This window comes from Galeopterus variegatus, unplaced genomic scaffold (assembly GCF_000696425.1).
Source record: "Galeopterus variegatus unplaced genomic scaffold, G_variegatus-3.0.2 Scaffold708, whole genome shotgun sequence".
Lineage (NCBI taxonomy): Eukaryota > Metazoa > Chordata > Mammalia > Dermoptera > Cynocephalidae > Galeopterus > Galeopterus variegatus.
In genome coordinates, this window is record NW_007726819.1 from 91,402 (window position 1) to 103,609 (window position 12,208).

The window sequence follows — 12,208 nt, forward strand, 5'->3', positions numbered from 1 at the left end:
GGATCCCACATACAGACCGGTTCCCGCCCACTGGCTGAGCGCGGTGGGCGCGACACTGAGGGTTGCGATCCGTTGCCGGACACGAAAAAAGACAAAAAAAAAAAAAAATACTTCCCCATGTAGTTTCCATTTCTGTTGCTCTTCATTCCTTTATATTCATTCAGATTCTTATGTTATCATTTTCCTTCTACCTAGAGGACTTCCTTAAATATTTCTTTTAGTACTTGTCAGCTGCACATCTGAAATAAATTATCTTTATTGTACCTTTCCATTTTTTGTTTTTAAGATATTTTTGCTGAGTATAGAATTCTAGGTTGAAGATGTTACCTGTCCTCTGGCTTGCATTGTTTCCCATAATGTACTTTGTTGTCATTCATTTCTTTCTTTCTTTCTATGTATGTAATGTGTCCTTTTTTTCTGGCTACTTTTAAGATTCTTTTTGTCTTTATCCCTGATTTTAATCCGTTCAGTTATGGTGTGTCCTGGTGTAGCTCTCCTCATCTTTCTGCTTGGGGTTTGGTGAGCTTCTTTGAATTTGGGGTTTATAGTTTCCAAATTTGGGAAACTTTTGCTATGACTTACTCAATATTTTTTTCTGTATCGCTGCTCCTGCCTCCACCATACACACTCTTTTCTCCTCTTCTTTAGTGACTCTGATTACATCTATATTAGACACCCTTGAAATTGTCACACAACCCACATATGCTCTGTTCACATTTTTCAGTCTTATATTTTGTTGCTGTATTGTGGACAGTTTCTATTGCTGTATCTTCAGGATTACTAATCTTTTTTTCTGCAATGTCTAATCTGCTGTTAATGCATTTAATATATTTTTGATCTCAGACATTACAGCTTTCATCTCTAAAAATCTGATATGTTGGGCCAGCCTGGTGGTGCACTGGAGAGTGTGCTGCGGCGCTCCCGCCGAGGGTTCGGATCCCATGTGGAGACCGGTTCCCGCTCAGTGGCTGAGCGCGGTGCGGGCGCAACACCGAGGGTTGCGATCCCGTTGCCGGTCCCCGGTACAGGCGCGACACCGAGGGTTGCGATCCCGTTACCGGTCAGTAAAAAAGACAAAAAAAGGAAAAAAAAAAAATCTGATATGTTTATGCATTTATTTATTAAATACATACTTATTAAGTTTCTAGTATGTTATTAAGGCATTAGGTTTGACAGTTTATTCTTTACTGATGACAAACATTTAGTAGAAAGCTGATTGTATATAAAAGAAGATAATCTTTTGAAGCATTTTTCTGTCAAAGGGAGCAGAGAAATGTGGTAGTGCCAAGAATGGTATGGTGATGTCAGGGGAGCATTTTTTTGAAGATATTTTATCATATTTATATGCTGATCGTAATGATTTAGTAAAAAGAGAAAAAGAAATGATACATGGAAAAGAGAGAAGCTAACCTTAGGAAATCTTTACAAGAGGGGTCGAGATTCAGTGACCAAGTAGAGAAGAGTAGCTGTAGAGTAGAGCACAACTAGGTCATTCTTTGCCATAGGAGGAAAGCAGAGTATACGAATATAGTTGGGGATAGCTTGGTAGATTTTCCAGTGATAGTTTAGAGAATATTAAAGCTTTTGACTACACTTATTCAATATATGTTTGGAACAACCTCTAGTAGAGTTCTGGGTGCTGCAAGTATAACACTGTACAATTCAGGTGTTGTCCCTGCTCTAACTAAGAAGTGTATTTTATTTTATTTTATTTATTTTTTTTTTTTTAAAGATGACCGGTAAGGGGATCTTAACCCTTGACTTGGTGTTGTCAGCACCACGCTCAGCCAGTGAGCGAACCGGCCATCCCTATGTGGGATCCGAACCCGGGGCCTTGGTGTTGTCAGCACCACGCTCAGCCAGTGAGCGAACCGGCCATCCCTATGTGGGATCCGAACCCGGGGCCTTGGTGTTGTCAGCACCACGCTCAGCCAGTGAGCGAACCGGCCATCCCTATGTGGGATCCGAACCCGGGGCCTTGGTGTTGTCAGCACCACGCTCAGCCAGTGAGCGAACCGGCCATCCCTATGTGGGATCTGAACCCGGGGCCTTGGTGTTGTCAGCACCGCACTCTCCCGAGTGAGCCACGGGCCGGCCCTAAGAAGTGTATTTTAAAGAGAAAGGAGTATAGTATGTGCCAATAACTAGAATAGTTTCTGGCACCTAGTAGCTGTTCAGTAAGTGTTTATTGACTGAATTTGGAGATATATACTCAGGTAACTGTGTTTAGATTTTTTATGTTTTCTTAGACAACTCAGCTACTTACCGATTACAGCTTAGGTTGGGTTGCTCTTACAGATAGATAGCTCATATTATTCTCTGAATTTTCAGTGGATACAACTTGATGTGTAAAGCTTAAAGCTTTATATGAAGCTTTAACCAGCACTTATTCTCCTTGTTCAGTAACCATATGGACCAGGACCAATGAGAGAACAGAAAAGGGAGAAAGTTGTTAGGCTGGAATTTGGGGATAGCATCCTAGAGGTGGTGACCCCAACTGAAGTTTGAACAAGAAGTATAGGAGTGCCAGCACAATATGGAAAGATAAGAGCACATCAGAGAGGACTTCATCCATTGACAGGTCTGAAAGAGCATTTTGCGGGTAACAAGTGGTAGGAAGTTAAATTTAGGAATATATTTGGGGAGCTAGTTTAGTGTATCTATATTATTCACTTAAACATCCTTGAATTTGTTCCATGTAAAAACAGCAACAATGCATTTCCTCTATTCCATGTCTACTCCTTCTCTTTAGAGTTAAACTTATTAAAGATTGGTTCATATTTGCTGTTTTCTTTCCTCCACTTATTCCTCAGCTCAGTCCAATCTGATCTTGCTTCCATTCTTAATACCCCACCAGAAACCATTTTTATTAAGATCACCAGTGGCCCATTTTGGCAAATCCAATTAATGTCTGTCATTTCCCATCTTCATTGGGCTTCTCATAAGCACTGAATATTATTTTAACCTATTTCTTTCTTGTCTTTCTTTGTATATTGCTCATTCAGATTTACTTTGTTTCTCTGACTGCTCATTTTTCTCCTCTATCTTTACCTCTATTGTTAAAAGTTTTTCAGGCATTTCGCTGGTACTATAAGGAAATACAAAAGAAGAAATGCATTTTGTCTCAGTATGCCAAACATTTGGTTGTGGAAATAAAATAATCCAAAAGAAAGAAAAAGGAATTATACATTAGTATTTAATTGTGTGCATAGTTGTATGTATCATGCTTAGACCTGAGTTGACTTCTCTTTGTACCCTGTTCTTCTTTACCTGGCACCTCTTGGGTGCTTCATCTCCCTCCGCATCTTCTCCCCACCCCACCATTTCCTCTCCCTGTTCCCTCCCCCTCCATATAGTAGTACTGATGTACAGTCGGCCCTCTGTATCCATGGGTTCCGCATCTGTTTAATTCAACCAACCACAGATCGAAAATATATGGAAAAATATATATACATATACAGACCTTTTTCCATTGTCATTATTTCCTAAACAACGCAGTATAACAGCTATTTACATTGCATTAGGTATTATAAGTAATCTTAAAGTATACAGGAAGATTGTATAGGTTATATGCTAATATTATGCCATGTGATTTCAGGGGCTTGAGCATCTGTGGATTTTGGTATCCACAGGAGGTTCTGGGACCAACCTCCTGTGGTTATCAAGGGATGACTATAGTGGCTGCTTTAACAGGAATTACAAAAAAGAGCCCAGGATAAGGCAAGATCAATGGCATTACAAGTGCAGTTTATGCATAGTTGCAGTGTTGCAGCAATGATGTTGAAGCCAGAAGTGTCAAATTCTGTGGAATATCTTTAACTTGCTTATAAAATTATGTTCATTACAATGTTTTGTAATGAAATGGGAAATAATCCTGAATATCTTTTACACTATCATAGAAGTTCACTGGTTACTTGTTTCATGACAGCAGAGTTATCTCACTTAAAAATGAGTTACCTCTCTTTCTCACACATGCGCACATATGTGTATGCTAGATCCTTTCATAGCATTTTTTTTTAAACCCTCTTGTCATCTCAGAGTAAAGATGTTTTTTTAACAGTGAATGAAAAAGTAACTACTTTCTTAAAAATACTCATGCTAGGAAAACAACATTTAAAAAATCATGTTGTCATCATTATTTTTTACTTTTGTTGACAAAAACCACAATGACTGTCATTTGTGCAAACTTTAAAGACTTGGAAACAGAATTTTCTAAATTCAGTGGGTTTTTGGACCTATTTGCTAAAAATATTAGAACATGGCCTTTTCATTCATTTTTCTGCAAAACTGATTTACATCAGGGAACATGAAGTCTAGCTCAACTTCAGTGGAAACCTTTTTATAGTGAAGGTGTAGGATTAAAAATTTGGTATCATGGTTTAGTAAACATAGGACTTCTTCCATGTGTATAAGTATGTCTTTGTGACATCCAGTGAGACCAAATATCAAAATAAGCCAAAATTAGTGTCAGGCCTTTGAAGCACTATATTTGTGTGTATAAGAAAGATTTTGCTGTTTTTAATAAATAGAATTTTTAAATTATTCTAAAAATATTATTTCATTTTTATTTTAGCCATTTAAAATCTCAGTATTTTAATCTTATATAACATGTAGATTAGTTAAGTAGTAATACATACAGTATACACATTTTGGAGATATAAGTGGAAAAATTTCCTGAGAATAGAGTGCATGATCAAAAAGCTTGGAGACCAACTTCTTTAAATTATAGTCATCTCCTACTTGTACCATTGCAGTAACCTCCTAATAGGTATCTTTTCTTCCATTCTAGTTTTCTCAAAGCTCTTCTCCATTTAATAGCCAAGGTGGTCTTCACATTCTCTCTCTCTCTCTCTCTCTCTCTCTCTCTCTCTCTCTCTCTCTCACACACACACAATGGTCTTCACATTCTCTCTCTCTCTCTCTCTCTCTCTCTCTCTCTCTCTCTCTCACACACACACACACACACACACAATTATAAGCTCTACGTAATTATGTATTTACCCTTCATTGTACTGATCAGAATTGCCATTTACCTTTATTTGCATGAGTAGTTGCAAAGATAGTCATTATTGACATTATTCAAATAGATGTTAAGCTCCATGAAGGCAAGGCCCTTGTCTGTTTTTGCTTATCATTCTGTTTTCCCAGTACTTAGATATATGAGTGAATGTGATGCCAAAGAGTTTGGGTTTCATCCCTAGGAAAAAACAAAGAGCCATCAGAGGTACTATAAAAAGATAAGAGTGTTGATAACACATACTAAACTTAGGCTTTAGAAAGGTAAACTAGAGGTTGTAGTTGAGTGAGAGAGACTAGAGCCAAGAAGATTCCATTAGATGGCCATTGTAGGTGAAAAAAGATGAAAACCTGAAGTCTTTACAATGTAGATAGAGAAGAGATGGTGTTGCATTTAGTGGGTGTTTTAGAGACAGAATACAGTAGTATTTGGTGACCAACTCAGAGGCTTGAGAAAGGAGTCAAAGATTTCTTGGAAGCTTGGGCTATTAGCTTTTAGGCCATTTAACCAAGTAAATGAGTATAAGACAGTAAGTAGTTCAAGAGGGTGGGAATTTGCAAAGTGACTTCTTGGCCACTGCTCTGTTTACAGTTTTTTAAACAGTGTTATTTCAATATAATTCACTTATACCATGTATTTCCCCCATTTACAGAATACAATTCAATGGTTTTGAGTATATTTATAGATACATGCAGCCATCAGTATAATCAATTTTAGAATATTTTTATCACTTGAAAAAGAAACTCCATACTCTATAACTACCATCCCCTTTTCCTTCTATCCTCCCTCCCAGCCCTAAGCAACCACTAATCTACCTATCTCTATAGATTTCCCTGTTCTAGACATTTCATATAAATGGAATCATTTAATAAATGATCTTTGACTGGATTCTTTCACATAGCTTAATGTTTTCAAGGTTCTTTCAAGTTGTGACATGTATCAGCACTTCATTCCTTTTTATGACCAAATAATATTCCATTGTTTGGATATATATCACATTTTGTTTATGCATTCATAAGCTAAAGGACATTTGACTTCTTTCCACTTTTGGGGTATTATAAATAATGCTGCTGTAAATATTGTGTAGAAGTGTTTGTGTGGATATATATGTTTTCATTTTGTTTGGTTATATACTAAGAGTAGAATTGTTAGATCATATGATAACTCTGTGTTTAATCATTTGAGGAACTAACAAAAAGTTTCCAAAGCAGCTGCACCATTTTACATTACCACCAGAGGTCATATATCTCCACACCTTATCAACACTTGTTAGATCTGTCTTTTTGATTCTAGTCATCCTAGTGGGTGTGAAGTGGTATCTCATTATGGGTTTGATTTGTATTTCCCTGATGACAATTGATGTCAGACATCTTTTTATGTGCTTATTTGCCATTTATATATCTTCTTTAGAGAAAGTCTATTCAGATTCTTTTCTCAGTTTTTAATTGGGTTGTTTTATTATCATTTAATTGGAAGACCTCTTTATATATTATAGATGTCAGTCCCTTATCTGATACATGATTCACAGATCTTTTCTCCCATTCTGTGAGTTGTCTTTTCTCTTTCTGGATGGTGTCCTTTGAACACAACAGTTCTTAATTTTGATAAAGTCCAGTTTATCTATTTTGTGTGTGTGTTTCATTCTTTTGGGGTCATATATAAGAATTCTTTGCCAAGTCCAAGGTCATTAAGATTTGGCACTATTTTTTTCTAAGAGTTTTATAGCATCAGAATTTACAATTAGATCTTTGATCCATTTTGAGTTAATTCTTTTATATATGTACAGTGTAAATGTTCAGCGTCATTCTTTTGCCTATGGCTATTTAGTTGTCCCAGAGCCATTTGTCAAAAAGTCTATTCTTTTCCCTATTGAATGGTCTTGGCATCCTTCTTGAAAATCAGTTAACTATACGAGGGTACTTCAAAAGTTTGTGGAAAAATGGAATTAAAAGATAATAGGGATATTTCCATGAACTTTTTTTTTTTTCTTTTTTTTTTTGTCTTTTTTTTTCGTGACTGGCAACGGATCGCAACCCTCAGTGTCACGCCCATACCGGACCGGGACCGGCAACGGGATCGCAACCCTCGGTGTTGCCCCCGCACCTCGCTCAGCCAGTGAGCGGCCAGTCTGTATGTGGGATCCAAACCCTTGGCGTGCGCACTGTAGCAGTGCGCCACCGGGCCGGCCCTCCATGAACTTTTTGAAGACCTCTCATAGATCTATTTTTATTTTTAACAGCAAAACTATATTTTAGCTTTCTTACTGTTTGGATTGCTCTTTCACAGATAATTTTGTCATTAAAGGAAGGTTAGGCTTATTTTTCAGTAGGCTTTTATGGATGTTTGTGTAATTTTAGTACTACATTTTGTACCACTAACTTAACCTAGAAAAATGCACAATTTGCACATATGAAACAGCTGTTCTGGTCTTGAGAGTTGAGTCTGGAAGTCCATGTTTCTTTTACTGTGGAGACATTTTGGATTCCTGAGTGCCAGGTGCTATGCTATTATAAGGCTTACAGAGAAGCATATGATAGTCACTTCCTCAAGAGCAGAGAGAAGGGGGGAGTAAAATGACATGGGAATCTATGTGGGGTTTTTTCAGTCCATAAAAGTGATATATTTTGAATGTATACAGTATATATAGCTATTTTCACCTAGCTTACTGTTTTTAGTATTAATTTTTTTTAAAAAAACGTTAAGCAGTTTCTTAAGACCAAGAATCTTAAATTGAAATTATTTTCTCTCCAGGGCTCTGAATTAAGTTATGAGTGCCATGGATGCTGCAGAAAGAAAGGAATGATAAAGAAAGACTGTTAGGCAGTTTAATGCGTTTTGTGTTCAGCTCTAGGAAAATCCATTATTGACCACAGGATTGCCCAGGCTGACAGATGGGACCATTACATTCTTTTGGTGCTTTTTCAATTACGTACTTGCAGCATTTTTATATAATTTGAAGCATTTTTCACCAATGAATCTTTCTCTTAATTTCACTTTATATATCTTTATATTCTTTTTTCTTAGGAATCTCAGCAGTCCAATTTTGGTCCTGGAGAACAAAGTAAGTATTTCTTTTCCTCTTGTTTTTCAAATTAAGTTTTTATTGAGCGTTCAGTTCTCATAGTCATACCATATATTGCTTTAATAATTATTTTGCACGTCTTATGCTAATTTTTATGATCTGATGAGTAGTAATTGGTTGAACTGAATCTTGGTATGCTTAAAAAAATCAAGACCTGTAGGTCATTGAAGATCAAAATAAACTTTGTGTTAAGTATTTGAACTAATATTTGCAAGTTCATGAATTCACTTTGATGGGCATCTCATAAACCTAAGAACCATTCTCATGTCTTTCCACCTCTTTGATGAAGATAGTTGGTTCTGTAATGGTAAAATTCTGGTCAAGAAGGGATCATTTTAGCTGATCATGGCTCTTCTCTTCCTATACCTCTTCATTCCCTATTTATTCTTCCTGGGTCTTCTGATCTGGGTAGAAATTCTACCCCCTCGTTCACTTCCACTCTCTTGACCTCTCAGAAGAGCCTGAGGTGAATTTAGCCTTTAGGAATTCAGACACGGTTCCAAAAGGTGGTAGCTGTGTAGATTCATGGTGGTGAGGTCAAGAACCATTGCAAATGTCTAGGCTTCACCGTATAGCTCTGTAACAAAACAGATAATCTTTCTGCCAAGAGTAATAACTTTTTAAATGAAGTAGACTTGTACTGGTGGCAAGGTATTTGGGGAGATGAAAATCTGTAATTTTTTGATCCTTAGTTTGTTGGTTTTAGTACTCTTAATGCAAACAGATGAAACTAGAAGAATATGAAGTAGACTTGTACTGGTGGCAAGGTATTTGGGGAGATGAAAATCTGTAATTTTTGATCCTTAGTTTGTTGGTTTTAGTACTCTTAATGCAAACAGATGAAACTAGAAGAATATCTCTTTTAATGTTAGACTTTATCTGTATATCCATTTCTTAGCTCTGTCTTGAAACTTTAGTTACTGGGAAAAAGGACCTGACATTGTTGATATGCAGAAAATGGCTAGCTGTAGGCCAGAAAGTTTATTTACATTTTCTCTCTTTTAAGAACATCTCATCCTTTTTTCTACACCTCCCTCATTTTCTCTCCCCAAAGTAAGTGGGATCATAAACTACGTCTACTCTTTATTACCTTGTGTTTTCCACTTTATTTTAGAGCTATTTCTACATCAGTATAAAGCTCTAGCTCATTCTTTTTAACATTAAAATTGGGTTATATTATATGGAAGTACCACACTTTGTTTAACTAGTCCCCTGTTGTGATGGACATTTAATTTGTTTCTAGTTTTGCTGTTGCAAACCATGCTATAGTGTGTGTGTGTGTGTGTGTGTGTGTGTGTGTGTGTGTGTGTGTGTGTTCATCCAGATATACCTGTGAAGTAAATTTCTTTTGTTTGGAATTGCTTGCTAGGTCAGTAGCAGTACAGTTGCAGTCCTGATAAGATAATTTTACCAGATTACCCTCCAAAAAGATTGTATGAGTTTACAGTCTCACCAACAGCGTATCAATGTGCCTATTTACCCTGTGCTCACCAGTATCTAATATTATTGGACTTTAAAGTGTTGCCAATTTGATGGATGAGAATTATATCTCATTGTTTTAGTTTATATTTATTTGAGGGTAGATATTTTACCTGGATATTTTATGATCTAAATAGCTATACTTCAGTTGCTCATTTCTGCATTCCTTTTGTTTTAGAAAGATACAATCCTTCTTCTAAAACTTCAAATGGGCACCAGTCTAAATCGTAAGTTTATTGCTTAATAAGTTTAATTTGGGGGGGTGTTGTTTTGGGGGGAGTTTTTGCTAAAAGTTATCTGTAATAGTAATATCTGGCTATTTTGAACAAACTTAGACATATTAATCTTTTAAGGAAGGGTTAAGCAAACTTTTACATTAAAGCTAGATAGTGAAATATTTTATGCTTTCAAAGCCACATGGTCTCTGTCCTAGTTCTCAAGTCTGCCATTGTAGTATGAAAGTAGCCATAGACCATGGGTGTGGCTGTGTTCCAATAAAACTTTCTTTACAAAAACAGGTGGTGTGCTGGATTTGGCTTGTGGGCCATAGTTTGCCTACCCTTGCTCTGAGATCATAATTTTTTCTCATCTCTCAGGCGTGAGAGTTTTTGTGTTTGTGTATGTGTTCATAGTTTGTATTTAATAAAGAAATCATAAAAAAGACAGAATTCTTCTTAGTAAGCCCTCCATTTAACCAACAAATGTAGTGTATTAAAACAACAAAGTTTGTACTGTCTTTAAATTTTCCTGTTTTTATTTTGTAGGCAGAACCAGGAATATATATCAAAATGTAATAGGGTGGTATAATGCATGATAATAAACTCCAGCTTAAAGAATGAACTTCTGAATTTCTGAGACCACAAGTTAACTCTGTGATTAAAACAAATTCTAAAGAAACTGTGGCCACATTGCCAGCTCTCTATGCCATAGCCACAACTATACTGTGATAACCTCAGCCTCAGTGTAATAATCTGGTAGCCGCTTCAGCTGAACACAGAGAGACTGAGTGAAAATGAAAATATGTGAATACAAGAAGTCTCCCCACCGTGTTGAAGAATTCAAATTATGATCCTATTTATCATATTTATTTATATGTAAAGAACCGGTGCGTGCCCACCACATATGTGCATATCACTTTGGTTGTGGAGGGAACAGAAACATGCAGGACCTTGCACAGTCTGGTAAAAACTTTGACATATTCACATATGTAAACAGGTTCATTGACTGCCATTATTAAATCATAAGGACTCCGAGAATTCAGAGTAAGTACATTTCCTTACAGGAAATCAGTCACAGAGATGCACTAAGCCCTTGTCCAAAAGAAAACTTTTTCTCCATCCCACTTAATTGAGCCAGTCTTTAAACACTTACATAATTCTATGATCATCTGGTTACTTTGATTTCAAGGTGATCTTTTATGTAATACTTTGAACTTGGAGTCAGATTTAGAAATGTAGGTTATTGTAGTGAAAGAAGATTTTCTTGCCACTGATTGGAGACTTTCATGAAATTTTAAGAAGTAAGGTATTTAAACTACCAATAATGAGAAATTAAACATTTTTCTAGTTGCAGTTTTCCCTAGGCTTTTAATTAAATTTTCTTCTCCTGTAAAAAGACAAGGAGTGTATGGCGAGTTGTTACTCAGATTTTAAGTTTAGTGGTTTTGATTCTATGGCCTTAAGGAAAATTTAAATCTCTAATCTTACTTTCAAAAACAAATTGCAGAGACTGTCAGTTTGTAGCATTTGTGTGTGTGTTTTAATTGAGTTGAATTCTGATCAAGGAAGATTTGGAACCTGGAGTTTTAAAGATTCATACATGGTCATTTCTGCTATATAGTCAAAGCTCTTACTCAAAATTGTTACTTCTACATAGGGCACTTGTCTTTCATAGCAAGGCATTTATGAACTAGAACTTTGTCTTTGGAAATTGTGTTCTTCTAGTTTTCACAATTATGCAATTGCCAACAGTTGTACACATCTCTCTTCATGGAGCATTGGGGACAAAGAAAGAATTTTTGATGCTTTCATTTTATCTTCCTTCTTTTTAGGAGTTAATATCTCTCTAGTGGACTGTTGGGTATGATGACGATAATTTGTTTTAATAATATGTGTATGTGTGTAATTAGAGAAAAGTTAGTGATAACAGAAGTGAGTATGGGAGTTTATAGAAAGTGGCTTTTGTTTAATTAGAAAGGATGAGTATTTTACTCATGGAGAGGTTAGAGCTTATGAAATGTTTAAATTCCTCCTTTCTCAGTTTTTACTGAATGTGAACCAAACCAGACAGAGTAAGACTTAATTGTTTTTTTTTTCTTTGTTTTTTCTTCAAATCTTTGGCTGGTTTTTTCTTAGTTTTCTTTTAACTGGGTTGTTTTTTGTTTGTTTGTTTTTCATTTTTTCTTTAAATCTTTGACTACCACAATGATTATTTCTAGAATTATTGGTAAATATTTAATACTCTGGCATGCCATGATAAACTATTACAAAAATAATAATCCCTTCTGCCTTTTCCCTCTAGTACATTAAAAGATGACTTAAAACTAAGCAGCAGTGAAGACAGTGATGGGGAACAGGTGTGTCTACTACTGCATGATTTTGCCAGTCTTATACAGTATTTGTTTTCATTGT

At 36.0% G+C, this 12,208-nt stretch overlaps 1 protein-coding gene across 2 annotated transcripts in view; it reads left to right on the top strand.

The window, feature by feature from the left end:
• The window catches only part of AFF4 (AF4/FMR2 family, member 4), an 84,722-nt gene that overhangs the window by 50,046 nt on the left and 22,468 nt on the right, over positions 1 to 12,208 (top strand). For both annotated transcript variants that reach the window (XM_008571630.1, XM_008571631.1), the window contains 3 exons: positions 8,042 to 8,078; positions 9,757 to 9,805; positions 12,099 to 12,153. In XM_008571630.1, coding sequence (XP_008569852.1) covers positions 8,042 to 8,078; positions 9,757 to 9,805; positions 12,099 to 12,153 — 141 coding nt within the window. The remainder of the gene's footprint in view (positions 1 to 8,041; positions 8,079 to 9,756; positions 9,806 to 12,098; positions 12,154 to 12,208) is intronic.